Raw genomic sequence first — 23,865 nt, 5'->3', positions numbered from 1 at the left:
TTAACAGCATTGAGCGCTGGCGCTGATGGCGCGAATCAACTACAGTACACCTGCTCATAACGCATAACGTCGGTGCCCAGGTTTGGCTATGCATTATGAGGTAGTATGCATTACCAGGCTGTCACACGGTGTGACGTTGAGTGACTATGCGTGATTTTTCAAGGTAGGGCTGTCATGCACACAAAATAGGCCTCACATTTCACCAGATTATTACTACTTTTTTGCGACAAACCTGGTTTAGTACCCCCAAATTTGGACATAAACATAATTTATAAACATAATTACGGGACAAAAATGGTGTTATGCGTCCTGTATAACCTTTAATGCACGTGAAATTTCCTAGTTAGGCATTATTCTCACGATATCATAATGCATAATGCCGCGTTTTAGGTATGCATTATGCGGTATGAGATCTCATGCATAATTTGGCGGGCACCAACTCACAGCCTGCATAGATTTATTTTTCCACGGGAAACCTGATGCAAAAATGGTGAAAATATTTTATGTCTGGGTATGGAAATAGTTTGGAAATTGGGCGGAGACAATTAAATTATGTTACGATTGTTTTACCGAAATGTATCAGCAATAGTGAAACTATTTCCCAAAGGAAGATATTTCAGTCCAAAAATATGTGATACCGATATGTTTCGGTGAAGCAATTGTAACATAGTTCAATTGTCTCCACCCGATTTCCAAACTATTTTCACATCCAGACTTATAATATTTTCACCATTTTTTCATCAGGTTTCCCGTGGAAAAATAAATCTGTGCAGGCTGTGACTCCTTGCCCACATGGAGCTATGCGTTACTATGAGGTGTTATGCACTATGAGGGAATGCATTATGAGCAGGTACGGTGAGCTGTGTCATCGAATCAACGCCCACGTCCCACTGGCATGGGCTCCTTACGTTAGTACCCCTGAGTTTGCCGCAGAATGGAAGATGTATCTTGGTGCACTGATCACATTACGGCCATGTGAAAAACTGTAGAGTCAAATTTGTCTGACTATGATAGGGTGCACATGCTCGCCTTACATCGGCTATGGCGAAGTGATCAAGTCAGAGATGTGTTCCTTGATGCTTCTTGGACGATTGTAGATGGAGTTTTCCGGATGCGAGATGACTAACGGTTCAGATGCTTCAGTGCCCTTGTAATTGTTCCACGGTTTATAGACAACGACACTATCACAAACCAATATGGAATGGGCATAACGAACCCGTAATTGGCCCGTGGGATCCATCCATTTTACGGCCGAAAACAGAATCCCCCAGTAGTCGTAGAGTCCTCAAACGGGAGGGCTGATGTGAACAGACATGATATCGGTCGGAATATATACAGTGTGCCCAGCTTACCGGCTCGCATTTAAAAAGGAGATCGGAATTCGGCCGCTATTGTTGATGCAGCACCATTGGACAACATGCATTCAGAAATGAAGGCTCTAGTCACCAGGGGGGATGGTTTCTTTCACTTGAAGGATGTAGAGATTCCTGTCCCCGGCGACGGCGAGGTTCTGGTCAAAGTCGTCGCAGTATCACAAAATCCTACGGACTGTATGATATTCGCCATCTCGATTGTTCTTGACTGATTGCACCTACACAGGGAAAACACTTCGCCTCCATCCACAGCCGGGCAACGTCATTGGGTGTGATTTCGCCGGAGTCGTAGTCATGATTGGATCCCACGTCCCTGAGGGCCTCAGAAGGGTGGGTGAAAGGGTAGCCGGTGTAGTGCATGGCGGTGAGCACGGATTGAATGGCTGTTTCTTACTAGATGAGCCTGACTTTTGCACAGGGACAAGTCCGAATGGTGCCTTCGCTGAATATACGGTGGCATCTGCGAAGTTGTTGATCTCAGTGCCGGACACGCTCTCGTTCGAAGAAGCGGCTCAGCTTGGGATTCCATGCTACACCGCCTGTCAAAGTCTGTACCAGTGTCTGGGACTCCCCACTCCTCTGTCGCCTACGGAGACACCCATCGACGTCCTCATCTGGTCTGGCACGTCCGCAACCGGGCAGTATGCTATCCAACTAGCAAAGCTTGCAGGCCTTCGAGTCATTTCGACGGCATCTCCTAAAAATATTGACTTTGTCAAGGGTCTGGGGGCGGATGAAGTGTTCGACTATGCAGACTCATTCACCTTCAGAAAGATTATCTCTGCCACGAGCGGGCGTCTGAAGTATGCGATAGATTGTACCAGTGAAGGCACGACGCCATACCAGGTCAGCATGTCGCTCAGCGAGGAAGGAGGGACAATCGCTACTCTGCTCCCGTATACAAGCAGAAGACAAGGGGTGAAGACGGAGTTCATCCTTGCATATACCATTCTGGGAAAGGTATGCTATTCTCCGATGCAGCTCCGAGTGTTTGTTGATGGCTTGCAATTCTGGAGACCGTTGAGATTCCCTTTCATATTCCCGCTTATCCCGAACACTACAGGAATGCGGTCAAGTATAGCAAACTAATTTCGACCTTGCTTGCCAAGTCTGTGCTCAAACCTTGCACCATAAGAGTCTTCCCTCACGGTTTGGAAAGCGTGCACGATGGGTTTGAGTACATGAAAGCAGGGAAGGTATGGCCAGTGCTCACCTCGAAGTTGATGTATTGAGTGATATGATAGGTACACGCGGAAAAGCTCATTTATAGAATTGCTGACACGCCTGGGCTCTCCGACGAGGACGATTAGTATATACGAAAAAGCGATCGACGGATTTGATGACGACAGTGATTAATTGCCTGAGGATATGCACTTGTACATAGCCAGCCATCTAGGGTGACTTTCAGCGGAGTGCATGCGGATGGAATCTGTATTAGGGTATGCTTCACAACGTACTATGCTATACCGATACGATACGAGCGCAGTATTAATGTCACCAGCCCACCATCAAGGCAGGTCCGCTAATAGCGTACCAGAAGCCAATCCATTCGAGTCCCCGTATTGGTGCTAGTCATCGTCACTCTCCTCACTGCTCGAATAATCATCTTCGTCTCCCCACTCCGGCATGACCGCACCCTGTTCAGCAGCCCCGCGCTCACCGCCCTGCGACATATCCGCTGCAAGCCAGTCCTCCTCCTCCTCCGCCTCTGCCTCCACCTCCACGTCCTCTCCAGCATCTAGGTGCCGATTCATCTCCGCCTCGAACGCGCGCATGTCGATCTCCGTCTCCTCCATGTCGTCCTCGTCGTCTTCCTCCTGCTCAGATTCGGGCCTACGCGACGACGTCGGCACGATCTCCTCCATCTCGATCTTGCGTGGCGGGAAGAGCGGCGCCGGCGCGGGTGCGGGCGTCGGCGAGGGCTGCACCTCGTCCCAGTCTTCGTCCTCGGAGTCGAGCGGCGCGACGGGCGCAGGTGGCAGCAAGACCGCATCGGAGGAGGAGCCGGGAAGAGAGAGCTCTACGGAAACTGCGCTGGGTAAGGATGGCGCGTGAGACGATGACGGCAAGGCAAGCTCGAACGTCTTCTCTCTCTCTATGCCCTTCTCCTTTTCCTTCGGCTTTGACGACGGAGGCGGTGACGGGCGTGCCCTCTTCAGAGGCTGCGCCGCTCGGCCAAACTCCAGCGTTTCCTCCTCCACGTCCACAGGTAAAGACCGCTTATTCTTCCCGCCAGATAACGGAGGCTTCGTCGCCGTGGAGGACGGAAGACGCGCCTGCGATGGACGAGACCTAGCAGACACCTCTGAAGGAGGATTCGGGCGCGATGTTGGTGTCGCCGTGGCGTGCACTGCCGCAGGCCTCACAGCGAGTTTCGCTCTCGCGGCGGATTCCGGTGTCCAGGGCTTCTCCACGATCTCGCCCTCACTTACTTCTCCTTCCTCCTCCTCCTCCTTCAGGAGCTCTGCTTGCCTGGCTCGCACCCTCTCTGCTGCGGCCTTTAATGAGATTGATGCAGATGACGAATTCATGCTTGCGGACGGACGTGAGGGCAGACTCTTCCCCTTTTGCTTCGTATCGGAAACGAGCTCCTTAAGGAGCTCGTTATCAAAGTCGATGTCAGCTTGCGACTGTGCTGGAGGACGAGACGGCGCTGGTGTATGTGAGTGGGAGGACGATGTAGATGTGGACGTGGCGATACTAGGAGCGACCGGTGCTACACTCAGATACAGGAAAGTAAGCTTCAGACGTGAGTAACAGACGAAGCATACTTACGCAAGCTGGGATGGCGCGGTGCTTGAGACGTCTTGCGGTCGAAAGTCAGGTTGATAGTCGCCTCGATCTTCTCGAGGGTATATTCCTAGTGAAAGCAGAGTCGTTGAGTCATTTGCGAGCAAGTAATATAGAATGAATCACGCACTCCCGTCTCCTCATCGTATATCAGCACGCAATCTACTTCCTTCGAAGCGTGTTCCTGCCCTACGAACAAGAGTCCGCCCTCCTCCGACTGTCCGGCGCACCTCTCGTCAGTCGAGGCCACAGTACCCCCGATCATGTGCACAAGACTGACCTGAGAGCTGCCGCGCATGACATTAACAGCGGTCGTGTCCTTCCCCCGCCTCACATCCACCGTCCCCGACTTGGTTGGATCCACCGACTCGGGCATGAAGTTGTCTGCGCATGGCGCCTAGGATAAGGCATACACTTAGAGCGCAAAGACCAACGGCACCCACACTTGAAGTTGTAGAAATCACGCTCGAACTTCTTCGGGGGCACCTGCACGCCCTTGCGGACCTTGAGCGCACGTCCGAGGGACGAGCCCACGCTGACAGGGTACCGCCCCGGTGCAGGCATCCACGAGTTCGTGACGGTCGACATCTTCGTCTCGAGCGGGATGCGGACGGGGCAGGGGAGGAAGAGAGAGACGAAGGGTGGCCCAAGGCCTGAGAATGCAAGGGCGGTGGCTCTAGCGGGGTAGGCGCCTAGGGTAGTATTGTGGCGGCCCGCTTGTGGGTGGCCGTACACGTGATGGGAGCGTCGCGTCGGATCTGGGACTATCTAGATAGCACGGGCATCGCATTCGCTTGCCCGACGGATCAGTTGGGAATGTACGCGTTGATCAAAGCGATACGAAGTTGATCGTCGCTTGTACCTCACGGGCTACAGTGTCAGTGAACTCTAATAGCTACATTAATGTGGGGCTTCTCGCAGCCACGTTCCAGTCGCGTTCATAATCAGGAGTCTATAATAAGAGCAAGCGAGAGTGAATCTATGTAAGATATCCACGGAACGCGTGCGCGTCTTACCATAGCCTGTTGGAAACCTCTCCCAGCCCAGCACGTATTCACCAAGCTGCCATTGCAGGAGTGTCTCTCAGAAAATGAAGCCTGTATCTCACATGGATTGGACGCAATGCGCTTCTGTAGGTCACTCGCAATGAAGAGCGCTAGCTACCGGCCGAAACTCGTGCGGTCGATGACGAGAACGCGGCCCCAACATCAGACTCGGTTACGCGAAGAAGGTGCCTCAAAACCTTTCTTGGTGCACCACGACGTTTGAGGTCATCTACAGTGCCTCGCATCGCCCTCGAGTCGAGCCGTGGAGTGTGACTTTTCAGTCCGCAGCCAATCAATGGGGTCTGTGCTATCGCTGGCGCGGGAGTGACACCTAATCCTCGACCGACGGGATAGACGATGAGGGACGTCGCGCGGGTCGGGGGCGACGGTCGGGGCAGGGACGGATCGCAGGAGAGGACTCTCGGTGCTTCCAGACGATGAAAGAGGCGGACAATGCGAGTCAGCGCCAGACTCGCTCCCATTGGCCAACCGCCACCCTCGATGACGTTTTTCGGGTGACGGCATTCTCCGCCAGTCTGCGCCCCCGGGGGCCTCTTGACTTGAAGACTAGGATCCACTTTCTTCTCTCGCTACCATCTCTTGCCTATCCTCCATTTTGCCACCGTCTCCGACGACCACCTCGCCAAGAATGCCATCAGGAACAGGCGTCGTCGACGCGTTTAAGAGTGCGCACACCATGTCCCGTGATTCCTCCCACACTCGCTTAAAATCACGCAGACCTCATCAGACATGGAAAGAATCATCACGCCGCCCGTCAGCAGGACGATTCCTCTCATGCCCAGTACCAACCACAGCAGCAAGCAGCACAACCTCAACTTCAGCCCACAGCTCAGCAGCGACAGCGCGAAGCAAAATCGCAGCAACAGCCCCAGCCTGCACAGCCTCAAGAGCCCGCTCAAAAGAATTCGAGCAAATTCAAGGAGCACGTCGAGAGCATCGTCCAGGAGGAGCGCGAGGCGAAGGGCAAGATGCCCATTTACAAGGGTCTCGAGAATTACAAGCTGCTCGATAAGATGGGAGAGTGAGTCCTCATCTCTTTCTCGTGATACGCGTCGCTCGGGCCTGGTCATCGTGCTGGTTCGCTTCACTGCCGTCAGCAATGATGCCTTTGCTGTATTGCGACCGTTTTCGCGTGCGGATGCCCGCGATCGGTAGCTCGAGGCCATGATGAGACGCCCGCGGGCAGACAGGGGTAGCCGCCCGCGCCGATGGCCGCTATCGGTCACCTCATCACATCCACCCATTGCTACCGCATGCTGACCTGCGTCGCTCTTCAGCGGCGCTTTTTCAAACGTGTACAAGGCCATCGACATCCGGACTGGACAGAAGGTTGCCGTTAAGGTTGTGCGCAAGTATGAGCTGAGTGCATCACAGGTCAGTGTTCCTTTCTCCCCGCCCCGCTCTCTATTCAACATCCCCCTCCTCTGCGCCGCCTGTGTAGGCTGGCGACAAGCACCTCAACCGCGAGTTCAAAAAGAAGCCGCGGGTGACAGAGGTGCTCCTAATTTACGTGTTCTCCTTACCATGCTGACGCCGTTTGCTTGTCTGCCAGCGTGCAAATATCCTCAAAGGTACGCGGATATCGTTCAAGGGAAATGATTTGCGCTGATATTTTACATATCGACAGAGGTACAAATTATGCGTGGGACCAGTCACCCGTCAATAGTGAAGCTGTATGCATTCTTTGAGTCGCCGGAGCACTATTTCCTCGTCCTTGAGTGTGCGTGGATGTTCAATTCATATATCTGCTGACGATAAACGTCCAACAGTACTAGAGGGCGGAGAGCTCTTCCACCAGATCGTCAAGCTAACGTACTTCAGCGAGAACTTGGCACGACACGTCATTCTGCAAGTAGCGCAGGGTATTCGGTATCTACATGAAGAGCGAGGAGTTGTACACCGTGACATCAAGCCAGAGAACCTGCTATTTGAGCCAATCTCGATTGTGCCCAGTGCAAATCTGCCGCCGAAGCATTTCGAAGAGGATAAAGAGGACGAGGGCGAGTTTATACCCGGTGTTGGCGGAGGCGGAATTGGTCGCGTCAAGATCGCCGATTTTGGCCTGAGCAAGGTCGTGTGGGATGAACAGACGATGACGCCATGCGGAACGGTTGGATATACTGCACCGGAGATCGTCAAGGATGAGCGATACAGCAAGAGTGTGGACATGTGGGCGCTCGGATGCGTGCTGTACACGCTATTATGTGGCTTCCCCCCGTTCTACGACGAGAGCATAAATGTGCTCACGGAAAAGGTGGCGAGAGGCTACTACACGTTCCTAAGCCCATGGTGGGATGCCATCAGCGATTCAGGTGACTATCTTCTCTGTGGTGATCGTGATGGGCAGATTCTGACAACACGCTGTGATTTGCAGCGAAGGATTTAATCACACACCTACTATGTGTCGATCCTGCACAACGGTATACAATTGATGAGTTCCTGGCCCACCCATGGTGTAATGCGGCGCCCGCCCCGCCTCCGCCGCCAACCCCCCTGGCTGTTCCTCTCGACTCGCCATTACTCGCAAGCGTCCGCGGCGGCGTTCCTGCGACTGCCCGTTCACCTGGACTCGCATCCCTCAAAGAGGCGTTCGACATTACATACGCGGTCCACCGGATGGAGGAGGAAGGCGCACGACGGCGCGCTGCAAAAGGAGGCGCAAACCGCGGCTTCCTTGGTCACCTCAACGAGAGCGACGAGGAGGAGGACGACGAGCCGCCGACAGTGATGGCGCGTGGACGGCAGTTGTACCCCGGGAACGCACCACAAGCAGCCACTGCCGCTTCAGGCGCGGGTGCGAAGGCCGCGGCGCGGCGCGCGATACAGGACAACTATGACGGGCGGGCCGGACAGAGAGACCGGGGGAAAAGAGGACACCATGCATTCGAGCTTGACCTGGAAAATGCGACATTGCTGGGAAGGAGGCACAGGCGGGGCGTGAATGCGGGCGCGGACGTGAGCAGTCCACTGTCGAGGGTCGTGCAGCAGCCGAAGGAGATTGTTGACGTCCCCGGGAGCCCGATGAGGCTCGACTAGAGGCTTGTGTTCCATCCCGATGTGTGGAGTTCCTCGCCTGTTCGGCACCCTGCCGTTAGGATGCTGTTCATGTCTGTCCTCGTCCGCCCGTCTTCCCTGTCCGCACCGCATACGTGCAGGATCATCCTTCATCGTTGACCATCGCATCCTCATGGATCATTTTCGACGAATCACGTATCGTATTCACCAGCATCTTATTCGTCGCCATGCTGTCCTCTCAGTCACACACGCCCGAGGCGAAACCCCCGCTGTAATCCTTGCCATTCCATGCACATATTCATCTGTCGCCATGATAGATCATCGTTGTTCCTGTACGACGCCGTTATTTCTTTCCTTCTGTGATCCATAGTATCACTGTTGTATCATATCTTCATTGCGCTCTTTCGTCCACTCGCTTCCCTCCCTGTACGACTCGGCCCCCTTACCCTACATCGTTGCGACCATTCCCTTTAACACTACACTTCCATCCCCATCATGCTGCAAACCGGATTGTGAGGCGTTGGCCTTGTGGAGGGTAAGCCTAGGAACCTTGACCACGCGTGGTGGACATGAACTCGGACCCAGGAGGGCGGGCTAGGTGCACTGTGCCGGGTACAGTGTACAATGTATCGTTAGTACGTGGTACTGTACTGGAATGAGTATACATGTCATTTAATGCTCGAGTGTGTGAGTTTTTGGGTGAATTGATCCTGCGCGGCAGTGCCTTTATAGGCAAATGTGACTTGAGCGATAGACAAAGAAGATAACTGATGATGTGGTTCCGTGTGAAATTATACACCGCCGTTGATCGCGTGATCCGCCCCCCCTCTCCGGGTGAGTTTGGAGGCTCCGACGTATATGTTCTCTGGTCCCATTTCCACTTCAGATTGGAATCCCCCCGGGGCTCATTCGCGGCGGCTGTGGCCACACCTGTGCCGACACGTACGAAGCGCTGAACGCCACCGACGCGTCGAGGGACCGCGATCACCTGATCCAATTTGAACGCGAAGTTGCGTCTTGCGATCTCCGCTGCCATCTCCCAGCCCGACTTTCCTCCGTATCCAGATCCAGGCTGTCTCTGTGCCGGTGCTGTAACCGCTTGCGAGAGAAACGGATCGGGTCTTCTGTAGCAAACTGTTGCGAGGGATCGCCAAGGTTCGAGTCATGCGTGCAACTTGATCTTCGAGCACTTTTCGACAGCGTGCCGCTGGATTCAGGCTCTTGTGCAGCCGTGCTGTCACTGGCACCTCGAGGGAGGTGGACGGATTAGGCCGGGCTGTTGCACCGATTCGGGCACATATAATTCAACATGCAACAGTGGAAGGGATAGAATATCTGTTCACTACTCCTGAGTCGATAGCGCAACACGTCCTCGAAGTCAAGTACTGCAAATGAGGAAAGCTCCTGCTCTTGGGTCTATCCCTCCTCCTCCTCCTAATATATACAGTTTGGAAAAAGGCATGAAAGTCGACCATGATACCTTCAAGCGTGCTACTGTGAGCGGTTACTACCTATGAGCAATCCGACTGAGACCATGTGCGCATGACATTACCTTGCTAGACATTTCTCCGAGGACTTGCAGAGGCTTATCTGGATACGTCCAAGTCATATAAGCAGCAAAGACAGGGAGCTCTTGACAAGTTCTATCGCGAGGTATGCTGTTATCCCATTGATAACTCCTTCATTTTAACTAATAGCCGTCTTCAGGCCAACAAGTATGAACTATTCAGCTATTACGAGGATAGCTGGCCAATCAAAAAATGGTTGAAGAGCACACTTCGGAACAGAATGAGGATTAGAGACCGTCGTAGTACAGCCCGGAACGACCATTTATCGACTGTCAACGAAGTGAATGACAATGTGGAAGGGAACACAGATGAGCCCGATGTTACTAATTTATTTGCTTGCAATAATCCTGTTGCTTAACTTGAATTATTTGCAGATGTTATCCCAGGCAACACGAAGGTCGACACGCCTGGCCAGCCTAAAGACCTCTAGGACAAGTGAGGTGAGTACATTGTTTACACTTCCTGTTCATTCATGCGGGGCTCAGGATGCATTCTTGCTCAGGTATTGCCTTTGGCAGGGTCATTGAACAACAGCCAGTTAATCTCGAGGCAGTCACCATTTGAAGCCACGTTCAAGTCCTTCCTCAGCTCGTGCGAGCCAAGCTTGAGCCATCTTCTCGATGCCTTCACAGTGGCTGGGATCGACAATGAGGCTTCCTTCCGCAGTTTATGCAAGTGGAAGAAAGATTATCTCAATTCTCTACTCAGTGATCATATGCGCTTGACACATTTCCAACAACTTCAGGTACAAATTGTTCTTGACCATTTGGAGGACTAGACGAGGCAGTCCTAATGAATCTAGCGGCACACAAGTTTGCATGATGTCGGTACAATGTTTCCATGTAGTCTAACAGTTCAAGCAACATTGGTCTATAGTCCGCACTCGAATGCTCGATATGTTTGGCTGCCGACAAACATTACGAAAACACCTTTCAGATCTACCTTCTCCATCTTAGATACTATGCTTTCTGCAGCTAGCCCATTCACTACACATAACGAGAAACAGCCTGAGACGCGCTGATGTGGCTGAGGATTCGTTGCCAAACTGGGCGTCACTGCCGCCTGCTCCAGTTCATCCTCGAGGGTCGCCCACAGCCTTGCGTATCTCCTCCTTTGCTAATCTCTCTCCGGAGCCAGACACCCCATAGAGTGCGCTTTGGTAGCCTGAGGTGATGGCTGAGCATGGTGACGGGAACATCAAGGTTGTTGTACGATGTCGGCCACTCAATTCGCGGGGTATGTCTTCGCTGATGCACTACCATGCAGTCCTCATTCACGCGTGCTTGATGTCTTTACTACTTTGAACAGAAGTTGCGCGTGGCGCGAGATGTCTCGTTCGCATGGAGGGAAATCAGACCATCCTCGACCCACCGGAGCCGGGATCACAAGCAGCTCAAGCCGCGTCTGGCCGTGCTACCGAGCGCAAGGTCATGAACTTCGCATTTGACAAGAGTTATTGGTCTGCCGGATCCAGGGACGAACCAAACTACTGCTCTCAGCAGACGTTGTACGATGATCTCGGGAAGGAGTTATTAGATCACGGATTCGCCGGATTCAATGCGTGTATCTTGGCTTGTGAGTCTTCATTTCTTTGGCCACTCAGTGATGCTGACTGCTATTGAAGATGGACAGACAGGTATGTCTTGTGCAGTTGTTTCGTTGCTGTTTGACAAGGAAGGCTCGTAGGTTCTGGGAAGTCATACAGGTGAGCGACGCATGCTCTCGCCTCTCGTCTCACCGCTTAACATTCATGTGTGCAGTATGATGGGATGTGAGTAACGAAAAGCCACAGTGAATAAGACTAGCCTCATTCGTATGCATCCACGCGTAGATGGTGCCGACAAGGGCATTATTCCTTTGACATGTTCCGAGTTATTTGCCCGCGTTGCCGACAAGAAAGCCGCAGATTTGCATGTGAACTTCACCGTTGAAGTCTCCTATATCGAGGTAAGCACTATCTTGGTTATACTCCTTGAAGCTACTGACCTCCGCGCAGATATACAACGAGAAAGTGCGAGATCTGTTGAACCCGAAGAATACCGGAAACCTGAGGGTACGAGAGCACCCAAGCTTGGGTCCGTACGTCGAAGACTTGTCCAAACTTGTAGTGAGCAGCTACGAGGAGATGATGACACTCATGGATGAGGGCAACAAAGCGAGGACGGTTGCTGCGACCAACATGAATGAAACGTACGCTCAGTATATAGGCTCGAACAATGGCGGTGCCGCTGACGCTCAATCGCAGCTCTTCCCGTTCGCATGCCGTCTTCACTCTTATCCTCACTATGAAGCGGCACGATGTTGACACCAACCTTGATACAGAGAAAGTGTCTCGCATCAGGTAATCCGTAAAGTCTCCTTTGAAGGACGTGAATTTATATCTAATATTCGATAGCCTTGTCGATTTGGCCGGCTCGGAGCGCGCCAACTCTACGGGAGCCACAGGACAGAGATTGAAGGAAGGCGCTAACATCAACAAATCTTTGACGACTCTCGGTAAAGTCATCTCCGCCCTTGCTGCCGCAAGTTCAAACGAAGGAAAGAAGGGCAGGAAGGGCAAGGCTGATGACTTCGTTCCATATCGAGACTCGGTGTGTTGAATGGGTATCAACTGATGACATACGCTCACAAGCATCCTCGCAGGTGTTGACGTGGTTGCTCAAGGACAGTCTGGGAGGTAACTCCAAAACAGCGATGATCGCTGCCATCTCTCCCGCAGATGTCCAATATGAGGAGACTCTGAGTACGCTGCGATATGCTGATCAGGCCAAGAAGATCAAGAACAAGGCCATTGTCAATGAGGATCCTAATGCCAAGCTCGTGCGTGAACTGAAGGAGGAGTTGGAGACGCTTCGAGGTGAGTTGAACCTAATATGTGGTGGTCGTAGCCTTCCAACACAGATTTCTAGCTCGTGTGGCTGGTACTTCTATTGAAGCCGTGTATGACCCCAACATCCCAGCATCCCAGCAGAAAGTCACTTACCAGGCGAAGGATGGTACGATCAAGACTGTCACTAAGGCTGAGCTGCAGGAGCAGCTGGAGACCAGCGAGAAGCTCATGCAGAGCCTGAATGAAACTTGGGAACAGAAGATGCAGCGCACGCAGGACGTACAGAAAGAGCGTGAGAAGGCACTAGAGGAACTCGGGATCACGATTGATAAGAACAACGTTGGGGTCCATACTCCCAAGAGCGTACGTCTGGACTGTTCTCAATTATCCAGATCACTTTTCTGACTGCACAGTGTCCTTAGATGCCCCACTTAGTCAATCTAGTACGTCAGGAAACTATCTATACGATTGTGGCTAACGGACTGAACGCTATGATTTGTAGAACGAAGGTTTGCATTAGTCTACACGTATTGCGGACATCAACCTAACCTCGCGGCTTATAGATCCCTTGATGAGTGAATGCCTGATCTATCAGCTGAAGCCCGGCCGGACAATGGTATCTACGACCTTTTCCCCAATGTTGCTGTTTTTGACTTCGTCTCATAGATTGGCAGGCTTGACAGCGAGAAACCAGCTGCAATACGTCTCAGTGGAGAGAGCATCGCGGAGGAACACTGTTACTTCGAGAACACGGATGGCAAAGTGATGCTTTACGCCATGCCAGACGGAGTCACCGTGAGTATCGTATATGGTTCCCTTTACGAGGCTGAAATCGGCCGTGTAGTTCCTGAATGGACGACAGATCACGGCTGGACAGGCAAGTGTAGCCTTCCGATTTTGTCTTTTACTTGAACTGATGGCCTTCCCAGCCATTCAAATTGAAATCAGGATACCGTGTTATCCTTGGTATGTGAAGCGACCTCGCAGGTAAACGTTTACTTACGAACTGCCCATCCAGGTGAACATCACGTCTTCCGATTCAACAATCCTGACGAAGTGCGGAAGCAACGAGACCGCGCAGCTGCTAAATCATCAAGTCTGCAGCAGAGCATCTCCGCTGCAGAGTTACAAGCTCTTAGGGGTGAAGAGCAACCGCGGCCGGACTCGCCCACCTCGTCAGAGGATATGCCCGATGTGGACTGGACATTCGCGAAGCGAGAGGCTGCTCTCGCTAGGCTAGGTCTTGATCCGGCATTGGACAACATGCCTGACGAAGACTTGAACAAGCTGTATGAGAAGATCACCAAGGTCAAGACTCTCCGCGACCACAACGCAAAACCTCGTCCGGAGAGTAGTCTGAGCCAGGTCGATGATATCTGGAGCGAATCCGGACGTCCGATATCCAGTGATGCCTTTACTGACGATACGAGCGTCGACGCAACTATGAGCCATGATAGTCCGGATGTTGGTGGCCCGCTGAAGGATGTCCAAAACCAGTTGGAGACACAACGCATCGAGTTCGAATCCAGGCTGCAGGCTATCGCAGAGGCAAACGAAGCGGAAGATCTTAAAGCGGAGAAGGAACAGATGGAGCATCAGCTGAAGCTCGTGCAGACCCGCATGAAACGGCTTCTTGACGCTCGAGCTCGTGGGGAGAGTGATGCTGAGCTGGAAGCATTCGAGCCGGTAATTTACAGTGCAAAACAATTGAGACTGATCCGTAAGACGCTGGAGAAGTGGAGGACACATCGCTCATTCTCCATGGCGCAAGAGATCTTATCCAATGCTGTCCATGTCAAAGAAGCCAACGTTATCAGGTGCGGATACGCTTGTAGTCCCCAGCAGGAGCCAACAAGCACTAACAACACAATTTATTACAGCAAGGAGCTCGGTAAAGATGTCTCATATAACTTTACCATTGCATCTGGTGGGTCGCTTGCAGCTCCAGCTTCAGCTATCGAGACAATCGCAGGTTTGGACCAATTCGGTGATGTGGTGGATCCAGTCCTCGCCTCTGCCACACAGCCTTCAGTGGCTGTGAAAGTCATAGACAAGCGTAACAACGCAATATACCTTTGGTCGCTGGATCGTCTGCAACATCAACTACAGCGCATGCGCAATCTGACAACATTCATTGATCGCCCTTCTTATTCCCAGCACTTCTCTTCCGAGGAGCCTTTCTACGACTCGCCATCTCCAGAGTACTCCTTCATCGGTGATGCGATGCTGTCACTAGCCCCACTGACTCGGCGGCTACCGTCCACGTCTGTCGTCCCGATATTTTGTCGGTATACTGCAGAAGCTATTGGCACATGTCGAATCGATCTCAAGATAGCTGATTTTGAGCTCGCCCCAAAATACGCTAATCATTCGGCGTCATCTACTCGGGCATCTTCCCCTGCGCTACATGCAGTCCCTCCAGGGAGCAAGTTGAGCTTTGTTTTGACAGTTGATTCGGTGAAGGGATTATCCCACCATGACTTCGCCTCCTTGCACATGCAAGTACGCTTATCTTCCTTCATGGGCCCCTCTCTATCCGCGGAAGAGGTATATCCTTCAGCAGCATTAGATATGGATACCGGTTCGCTGTCAGACCTCAAATTCCGTCGCAGCTTTACCATCGTTGCCTCTTCCAAGGTGCTCTCTTATCTTCGACAAGGATACGCGCCGGTAGAGTTTTTCGCGCGACTGAAGCCTACATATCTTGAGCGCATTGAGCGCTGGGATGACCTCCGAGAGCAGCGCCTTCCCATGCACAACCAGCCGACCAGCCCAGAGAGCAAGCCTGCCACCTTGCCCCTTATGCGCAGGTCCGAGACTGATTTTGTGGTGGAGCAGACACATGATGTGGTTGCTTGGCTGCAGATCAGCGAACTGACTCCAGATGGCACGTATGGCCCTGTGCCAGTGATATCCCATGGGGGCGTAGACCCCGGTGCGTTCATGCTGCATCAGGGCCTGCAGCGCCGCATCGTGTTGTCCTTGTTCTCCAACTCTGGTAAACAGCTGCCATGGACGGATGTGGTTCGAATACGGCTAGGCAATGTGCGGGTGCTGGATGCTAAGGGGCGTTTGCACGATGCGACGTCAAAATCGCTCGTGACCCTGCCTCTCCTACAACAACAGACTGTAGAGTTCAGGGCAAATGGCACGGCTACACTCTCCGCCGAGGCACTCTGGGACTCCAGTGTCCATGACTCAGATCTGCTCAATCGCGTCACAGGGCCTGGTCGGCGAATAATGCTTCAACTTAGTTTCTTCGTCAGCGTCGACATCTGCGCCGAGCCGGTGCAGTTCACCATGGACACCGCAGTGTGCATACAAAGTCGCGACGCTCGCCCGCCTTCCCGCTTGCTAAGTCTGATCGGGTCCACGAAGATCATTCCCAAGACAAGCACCGTATTTACTGTCCGGCTGTCTCCACCCTTGACGCGATCGGCGAAGGATCTCTGGCGGCTGGATACCGCTGAAAAGTATGTTCGAGGGGAGGAGGCACTGGGCGCTTGGAGACCGCGTGGAGTATCCGCTGTGGATGACTACAACAAGCTGGTGTCCATGGAGCGGCGCGCGGCGGACGTGCAGGCCATACGGATGATCTTGGATGCGTCACCACATCGTGTCACCCAGTCGGACGCTGTTGTTTGGGCGTCCGAGGATCTATTGCGGAAGGCGTTGGCTCTTTGGCAGAAGAAGTTTGGGCATCCCGGCGAAGTGAGTTGGTGTTTGATCGTGTTCGAATGGATCGCTCATGGTCCATCTCAGATAGTGATTAGTCAAGAACCTGTTGAACCTGACGAATCCAGCATGGAATCTGGCCAGTCATCTGCATCCCAATCAGTTGAGACGATCAAGCTCAACTCGTCGACAAAGGTCGTCCCTCGCAGGTAAAACCTCCCGGCTCATCTTGGGAGCTGGCTTTCTCTAATGCTTGAATACTTAGCGATACACCGACCAAAAAGGGCCATTTGATGGTGATGGTTGACGCCAATGAGAATGTCTGGGAGAAACGGTGGTTCGTCCTGAGAAGGTCAGTATGTCAGTTGTGACATGGCTAGTAGAATGCTCATTTTCCCTGTTCCGCTGTAGACCGTATATGCACGTCTATACACATTCTAGCGAGATAGAAGAGACCAGCATCATCAATCTCAATGGTGTCAACATAGAGCGTAATACAGAAATGGAAGCTCTTCTCGGGGTGCGTCGTTCGCCCTCTCGTTCTTTCAATGACTAACTGACCTCTGTTACAGAAGCAGTTCACCTTCACGCTCTTCACTGCGTCCAATTCGTACGCACTCGCTGCACCGAACCTGAAGGAGCTCCAATCATGGACGTTGAAATTAGACCCTACGCGGCTCTCGTCATAGCTGCAACTCACGATCGTAACGCTCGCTGTCTTTTCCCTTCTCTATGTCGCTCTTTTACTATGCTCGTGTACATGGATCTCGGAATTCGTTTTCTGCGCATATATTACTAAGTATACCATACCATACACACAAGTTTCGCGTTAGTCGTCGTTCCCTGTCCGATCCCTATCATCCCATATAGTTGTACCATCTGATGTCCCTATTACATATACATACCACCGGCGTGTCTTATGTTTACCCATCGTACTAGTAGTGTCCCTCTGCGGATTCTTCTGCGCGCTATCCGAGGAACGGATGTCTCTGTTGGTCTGCTAGCGCGTGCGGAGCGCGTGAGGGAAAGCCGAGGCTGACTATTTAGGCGGCACACGCATTATGACACGTCGTCGAGGACGATGGCATCAAGATACGTGCGCAGATGACGTCGTAGGGTATCGAACCAGCTTGTAAAGCATAATATCGGTATCGTGTCATTGGGCGGAGCTTAGAGCAGGTCGAAATCATCCAGCTGAGGAATTGACGTGAGTCGAGTGCCGGAAGAAATCATCAGATCTCTAGACGTACCTCGTCGTTGTACTTCATGATTGTTCTCTTCAGTTTAGACTGGTCGACCCATGTCACGAAGTCCTCCATATGACTGCATACAACCGTCAGATTCAGCTTACAAGCAAGGTGGAGAGGCTGGTGCTCACCGTGTGACGAGATACGCAGGGTCAGTAATCGTGTCCGGTCCAACCCTGACATGCCCTTGCTCGATGAATTTGACGGCCTACCACGTCCCTAATCAGGACCCCGCCCTTCTCTTCTACGGCATTGCAACAAGCGGAATGACTCACCGCACTGACGGCCTCCGCCATCTTCGACGTGCACATGATGACCGCAAGCCGGCGCCGGCAGAACGCTGCGACGGTAAGCTTGTTCTCGACGTCGCTGAGCTTCGCAGTCGAGTTGAGGACGCCCATATCGTACAGCTTGGAGAGCATCTGGCCTTCCATGCGCGCGCGAAAGGGGTCCTGCACGGGCAGGAGCGAGAGCCGGTGTGCGAAGGAGCGGAGGGAACCACACAGCTTGTTGTACCTGAGCCGGAGAGAAGAGACGGATATGAGATCGGGAAGAAGAAAATTTTGTGAAGGGACGCACTTGTGGTAGTCCTCTCGGTCCTGGATGTGGTATCTTCGCATCACCTTAATCTCCCGGAGGTTTGCATCTTGCTTCCACTGTTCATGTCAGAGTCAACGAATTTGTCGTCTCCGTTGGGGAGAGGGTCACGTACGTTGAGGAAGTCGACCTTCTTGAGGAGCTTTTGTTCGTGGTACTTGAACTGTCGGACCATGATGGAGATGGGGAGCCTCGACAAACGAGCAACGAAGCAAATGCAAAGACCGGCCGCAAGCGAGAGGATGGAAGAGAGATTTAGTGAGATTTACTTTCAGATACGCGTATCTAGAGAATTGTTGCTGCTAACGGATAACGGAGCACGTCCACGTGACTCCGCTGCTTGAACGACTCGCGGGAGGGGATCCCTGAGAAACGCAATCTTCCTCGCTCTCACAGTGATTGCATTGCATCGTGATATGCAGGCACGAGGTGTCTGATAGAAGGGGCACCCCGTGCATTCGTGCGATGTATAAATGTCTAACGGTAATCTCATATAAATAATCGTGGACGACCCTCGTCTTCGGACGTGATGCAGAGGGAACCAACTTGCTTATTGAAGTCAAATATCGTCCATCCAGGTGACCTCACGATGCGGTGCGGGGAACGGGGAAAACATGCGATCATCGACCGTATCATCGTCGGAAGGATCCTGCAGGCCAGACGACCTGCGTTGAATCAGGGCACGCGAAGGCCACGACGCGAAATCCACTTCTTTGCGCGCATGCATACCGACCGAGCGCCAAGATTACATTCCTCGTGGATGACCGGTCCATGGGAAAGGAGACAGCGAGGACGTTGGGTGACAGCATCTGCGTCCTCGTCGGTGCGAGTGGCCTGCTGGCTACCTCCCGGCGGGACTGCCTCGGCAGCGAGCTGAGGGCAGCCGCTGTGCAGAGTCATCATCTCATCAGTGACACAGTGGAGGAATCATGATCGGCCATGGCTGTGTGCACGCCGTCGGCAGGCAAGACGCACAACTGGCGCTCGGATTGACGAGTTTGCATACCCAACACTGGAGGTCAGGCCTTCAAACATCGGCAGAGATGAGATCAGAATTCAGACGAGGCCCTTCCAGTCAAGACGCCGCTGGATCGGGCGAAATGAATGAACGGACCTCCGTCTTCTCGCCCGGAGCTTGATTCTGCCCAGTACCCTGATTGTCATGATGACTTTGCCCGAAACGCTGACATTTGCGCGCTCGCAAAACAACCTGCAGCGCCCTCGGCGCGGAGCTGCTGGACATGTGTGAGGCTCTGAGCGTATGTCGACGCACTGACGCGTACTGTGGGATAGCAGGAAGTATGATGTTGACGAGGAGCAGCACGCAGAGGCTGGCGGGAGTGACATCGGGGTGGCCATGGGCGGTAGCCTGAGAGCAGGACTCGATGCGTGAGAAGACAGGGCGCTATGCCCAGCCCTTCCTCGACTAGGACACGACGTGTTTGCGTGCGATCCACGAGTGAACATGGATATGGGTCGTTGCGGGGCGCGAGCGAGTCACGGCGGGATACAGCCTCGTCGTCAAAACAATGGACGGCATGGATGCATATCTGGATATGGACATAAGATCACGCGCGCCCGCCGCCGCCGCCGCTGGCCACCGCGCCTGCCTGCAGCGTTGGCGAGAAAAGGTCGCTCGACGCTGCGTACGGCGGCGAGCGCGGGATGGCGGGCGAATTTCTGACAAGATTTACGTACATGAATTGAATCGGAATCTTGTCGTGGACTCGTGGCGTGGAAGAAGCAGTGCCGTCGCGAGCGTGTGAGTGCGTCCGCGAGCCTTAACGCTCGTCAACATCCGGCCCCGTCCTCCTGCCCTTCCCCACCGTCTTCTGCGTACCGTCTCCTGCGCGTACTCGACATTCTCTTCCTCCCACACGGACGCGTATCTTTTGCTCGGCAGAGCGACCCGCTCTATCTTCCTCGCTTGCTTCGCGCGCCGCGACTCGTTTATCTCACCCTCGCACGCTCTTCTGTCGCACGAAGCCCGCTAATTTGGTTGTTCGGACCTTGCTTCTGCATGCGACACCGCGTCGGCGCATTCAAGCGGACGATACGTATCCTTCATTCCTGATCTACCCTGCTACCGTTCCACATGAACGCACCCCCCGACATGCTTCGTCAGGGCGTCCCTCACCTCCCAAATGGTATACAGAATGGAATGCTTAACATGAATCCCCAATATCTGCCGCAGCAGCCCCCTCATGGACAACCCGCCCAAAACCAGCCACCACAGATGACCCTGCTGCAGAACAGTCCTACTCCAAATCCGTCTATGGGCATGCTCGGTGGCGGCCAATCCGGCTTTCCTGGTGGTCTCCATCAGCTACAGCTCGCGCAGTCCAATAACTACAACCGCCAGCAGGTTCTCATGCAACAGAATGGCTCTGGCCTCACCATGCCCCCGAGGAATCCGGGACCACCCCATGTGAACGGGATAGCCCATAATCAGCCTCAAGGTATGGGATTTCCGAATGGCGTCATGCAGCAGCAAGGGATACGACGCGTAGCCTCGCATCCAGCGAGCCTCAATCAGACAGCTGGGCAGATGGGAGGTATGCCGCAGGGCATGCCAAACCTAGGAGCGATGGGTATGAATCCAGCGCAGAACATGCCGGCACACATGCGGCCGATGCCGCAACAACAGCACCCAATGAACTCCATGCGACTGCAGCAGCAGCCGCAACAGCATTCCATGCAAAGCCAGATGTCTCCTGACATGTCGATGCTGAATCGTCAAGCGCATTTGCCCATGAATGGAGGTTTGCAGCCTCCACCAATCAATCGGACGGCATCCGCACAGGCACAACTCATGAACAACCTTGCCCAGCCGCCAAACCTCAACCCATCGCATCCAAACGGGATGCAGCCCCCCATGCACCAAAATGCCTTCCAGAATCCCATGCCATTGCCGCACCACCCACAGCCTCCGCAGATGGGGTCGTCGTCGCATGTGGGGAGCCACTCACAGACACATACCCCTAGTTTACCGCCTAACATGTCGATGGGGAACGTTCCGCACCCGCAAGCCCCTCCAAACCGGACTCAGCGTACTCCAGATGGTGCTGTTTTCATGAATTTCCCGAACGGTCCCATGCAACCTAATCTGCCCCAAGTACCGCGATTGCCTCCCCACACTCCGCAGTTCTCATTTGCGACCCCATCAACATCGCCCGTACAGACAGGCGACGTGCCTCAAAATGTTGGAGGGGCGCACATGAATCGCCACCTGGTGACGACGCCCGCGCAGGTGGTCGAGATGACGCAAGGGCACGAAAACCTCAGCACGTCGTTCAGCATGCATCCATCACAGCCCGGCATGCCCCCGCGCCCGCCCTCGCAACACGCGTCGCACCCGAACTTTCAGATGCAGCCTCAGCAGCAAGGGCTGCAGCATCACCAGTCGCCGCGAGTCAACGCGCAGATGGTGCAGATGCAGCGGCCTCAGTCGCAGCAGGGCCAGCGGAGACAGGCCACCCCACAGGCGGGCCCGTCGCGCACGCCACGCGTCGCAACGCAAGCTCTGCCTAACATTACGACCCCGAGGATGCACATGGCCGCGCCGGGTCAGCCGGGTTCACAACAACATCCGTCAGGGCAGTCGCCGCCCCAAGCCCAGCCTCCACATCCGGTCCCTAATGTGCAGCAGAGACAACTCCCTGTTCCTCCTGTAATGGCTACAATGGCAAATGGGCCGCCACCGGCGATGAACCAGCCTGATGGCGTTCCTCCACCTCCGCCCCCTATGCAAGCTCAGCCCGCTCTTTCAATGAGGCAGTGAGTTGCCATTGTGGTACTCTATATATTGCGTGTCGTTGATCTCACTGCACAGAGGTCCAGCGGCGTCGATGGCTTTTCACGCTGAAGGTCGGGCGACGCAGAGGCTTCTGCAATTCAGCGCCAAACTCGCACAAACGGATATGAAAGAGGTGAGACTAACTGACCATCGTTGTGGTCGCTTCTCTGATATCTATGATCACGAAACTTGCAGAGAACGCACACATTTTGGACCAATCTAGTGAAAGATTTCTTCACACCGACCGCTATGATGAAGTTCACCCTGTGGAAAGATGGGTTACGTCAAGAAGCGAAACCGTTTGGTAGGTCGTTCCCAGTGGAATATGCCGGATGTTGACTGACAATCACGTACAGAAATTGGAACGCCGATTCTTCCTCGATTTTTTCTTGTGACTACCCACTCGGGAGTGAAGTCGATGTCGTTGGTTCTGGACAACGCGCGCGAGATGGCACAATATTCTAATGTGATTCAATATACCGTGGAACTCACCGACGCATATTGGATATTCCGATATGTCAATGGCTACACCGTCATCATGAGGGGTCCCCTAACCGCACATTTAACGTCGAATCCCGTCAATCCAAACCAACCGATAACGATGAGCTCAGGGCCAGTGCCCAAAATCGACAGCTTGTCGTTCGACGCGCTTTCTTTTGAGAAACTGATCAACGTCGATACTCTCCTAGAGCCTCGGGTCGATGCATCACCGGGTGTTACGTCTATCAACCTTGGTGGGACTCTTTCGGGAAGGCATGACGATGTTGATAGGAGGTATGACGAACGAGGAGGCCGTGCAATTCTGCCCGCAGAGCCGATCAATGCATTCGGAATCCCTCAAGCCACGATGCGATGTCTGGAGGTATGTTCGCTACTTCTCATGATCATCATTCGTGATGAGTCTGACCGACGGTCGCAGTTGGCAGAAAGTGTCACGCAGATGTCCGATCTCATACAATTCTGCTTTACCAGCAAGCTAGGGCCAAGGGGTGAGTGTCCTAATTTTCCGACATCTAGCCTTTCTTAATGGACGTCTTGGGTTCAGATGGGCTGACCCAATGGGCGAAAGTCGCCCGGACGCAGATGATAGCTGAGGGTAGGTCGAGCCACCCGAATGGTGGTAATGCCTCTGGCGGCGGCGGACTTGGCGGAGGCGGCGCAGGAAATGCTGGAGGAGGCAGCATGTTCGACGCCGTGAACGGTGCGGGTCCTGTGCCACCATATCCCAACGCCCCCAGCGGCTCTACGCAACCACCAGGACCTCCCCCATTTCCGCAACTACCAGGGCCTCCTCCGTCTACACCTCAAAATGCACCCTCACAAGCTGTCGACTCGTCTGCCAAGCAGAACAAGGCACCAGCACCGTCATCTCAGGCTTCGGGTTCGACGCCATCTGCGTCGGCCTCAACGCCAGCGGCGGCACCAACACCTGGGGGCCCAAACACGACACCATCTATGGCGCATGCATCGGTCAAGCGGAAGGGACCCCCACGGACTGAACCCGAGTCGCCGGCGCTCGCCAACAGTACTACCGACCAGGCGCAGTCATTGAAACGACCAACTCGAAAACGCACGCGGACACAAGGCGGTTAGATATTATTGTACTGCGACTCGCTGTGTGATCTCTCTTTTATGTTGTCGCTTTGCATCAGTGGTCATGATACTCTAGTCATCATAGCATAGATATCCTGTATTCTAGTAGTCCCTGAAAAGTCTCTCTACTCGGTGAAGGGCTGCACCATTAGCACTCTGTTTATTTATCACGTCCATGTTGTACTGTAATATCTACTGCTCACTTATCACTCGTCTTTGATCTCATCTGGTGATCACGATACCTGCATGAAAGCCGGCGGCTGGAACGGTAAGGCCAAGTCCGGATATGTGTGGGTGGGCAATTGTCGGTGGCG

At 53.5% G+C, this 23,865-nt stretch overlaps 8 protein-coding genes across 8 annotated transcripts; 5 read left to right on the top strand and 3 right to left on the bottom strand.

Annotated features, from left to right (window-relative positions):
• Positions 1–895: 895 nt before the first annotated feature.
• On the top strand, positions 896–2,683 carry LAESUDRAFT_740022 (GroES-like protein; the record flags this gene model as incomplete). The annotated part of the gene is made up of 6 exons (XM_040911056.1): positions 896–908; positions 1,443–1,550; positions 1,600–1,737; positions 1,792–2,333; positions 2,390–2,569; positions 2,618–2,683. The coding sequence occupies 6 exons, from the start codon at positions 896–898 to the stop codon at positions 2,681–2,683; spliced, it is 1,047 nt and encodes a 348-aa protein (XP_040770200.1).
• Positions 2,684–2,941: 258 nt separating this feature from the next.
• On the bottom strand, positions 2,942–4,751 carry LAESUDRAFT_709893 (uncharacterized protein; the record flags this gene model as incomplete). Its single annotated transcript, XM_040906733.1, has 4 exons — positions 2,942–4,089; positions 4,149–4,233; positions 4,294–4,547; positions 4,607–4,751. 4 exons carry the CDS (start codon positions 4,749–4,751, stop codon positions 2,942–2,944), a joined length of 1,632 nt encoding a protein of 543 aa, XP_040770199.1.
• A 1,107-nt stretch (positions 4,752–5,858) lies between these two features.
• Positions 5,859–8,603, top strand: LAESUDRAFT_766307 (Pkinase-domain-containing protein; the record flags this gene model as incomplete). The annotated part of the gene is made up of 8 exons (XM_040913762.1): positions 5,859–5,895; positions 5,948–6,251; positions 6,508–6,604; positions 6,672–6,725; positions 6,783–6,801; positions 6,858–6,950; positions 7,000–7,542; positions 7,605–8,603. 8 exons carry the CDS (start codon positions 5,859–5,861, stop codon positions 8,264–8,266), a joined length of 1,809 nt encoding a protein of 602 aa, XP_040770198.1. The 3' UTR covers positions 8,267–8,603.
• A 921-nt stretch (positions 8,604–9,524) lies between these two features.
• LAESUDRAFT_11696 (uncharacterized protein) lies at positions 9,525–10,738 on the top strand. The gene is made up of 4 exons (XM_040901231.1): positions 9,525–9,741; positions 9,806–10,132; positions 10,188–10,253; positions 10,316–10,738. Exons 1-4 carry the CDS (start codon positions 9,637–9,639, stop codon positions 10,589–10,591), a joined length of 774 nt encoding a protein of 257 aa, XP_040770197.1. The 5' UTR covers positions 9,525–9,636; the 3' UTR covers positions 10,592–10,738.
• Positions 10,739–10,985: 247 nt separating this feature from the next.
• Positions 10,986–17,007, top strand: LAESUDRAFT_753738 (kinesin-domain-containing protein; the record flags this gene model as incomplete). Its single annotated transcript, XM_040911803.1, has 22 exons — positions 10,986–11,049; positions 11,122–11,388; positions 11,438–11,449; positions 11,500–11,518; positions 11,574–11,584; positions 11,645–11,760; positions 11,810–12,003; positions 12,059–12,154; positions 12,209–12,404; positions 12,457–12,670; positions 12,723–13,006; positions 13,066–13,086; positions 13,146–13,152; positions 13,207–13,259; positions 13,310–13,438; positions 13,488–13,526; positions 13,573–13,609; positions 13,662–16,354; positions 16,406–16,527; positions 16,584–16,670; positions 16,730–16,838; positions 16,891–17,007. 22 exons carry the CDS (start codon positions 10,986–10,988, stop codon positions 17,005–17,007), a joined length of 4,887 nt encoding a protein of 1,628 aa, XP_040770196.1.
• A 481-nt stretch (positions 17,008–17,488) lies between these two features.
• On the bottom strand, positions 17,489–18,337 carry LAESUDRAFT_639391 (alpha-L RNA-binding motif-containing protein; the record flags this gene model as incomplete). Its single annotated transcript, XM_040903540.1, has 6 exons — positions 17,489–17,512; positions 17,569–17,641; positions 17,697–17,773; positions 17,841–18,081; positions 18,145–18,221; positions 18,278–18,337. 6 exons carry the CDS (start codon positions 18,335–18,337, stop codon positions 17,489–17,491), a joined length of 552 nt encoding a protein of 183 aa, XP_040770195.1.
• Positions 18,338–18,721: 384 nt separating this feature from the next.
• Positions 18,722–19,405, bottom strand: LAESUDRAFT_709890 (uncharacterized protein; the record flags this gene model as incomplete). The annotated part of the gene is made up of 3 exons (XM_040906732.1): positions 18,722–18,811; positions 18,892–19,035; positions 19,277–19,405. The coding sequence occupies 3 exons, from the start codon at positions 19,403–19,405 to the stop codon at positions 18,722–18,724; spliced, it is 363 nt and encodes a 120-aa protein (XP_040770194.1).
• An 852-nt stretch (positions 19,406–20,257) lies between these two features.
• LAESUDRAFT_709889 (uncharacterized protein) lies at positions 20,258–23,551 on the top strand (the record flags this gene model as incomplete). Its single annotated transcript, XM_040906731.1, has 6 exons — positions 20,258–21,939; positions 21,995–22,091; positions 22,154–22,262; positions 22,315–22,820; positions 22,878–22,947; positions 23,004–23,551. 6 exons carry the CDS (start codon positions 20,258–20,260, stop codon positions 23,549–23,551), a joined length of 3,012 nt encoding a protein of 1,003 aa, XP_040770193.1.
• Positions 23,552–23,865: the final 314 nt, after the last annotated feature.

The sequence above is a fragment of the Laetiporus sulphureus genome (assembly GCF_001632365.1).
Source record: "Laetiporus sulphureus 93-53 unplaced genomic scaffold LAESUscaffold_1, whole genome shotgun sequence".
NCBI classification, from domain to species: domain Eukaryota; kingdom Fungi; phylum Basidiomycota; class Agaricomycetes; order Polyporales; family Laetiporaceae; genus Laetiporus; species Laetiporus sulphureus.
The sequence above is the reverse complement of the archived record's forward strand: the minus strand, read 5'-3'. Positions and strand labels throughout refer to the sequence as shown.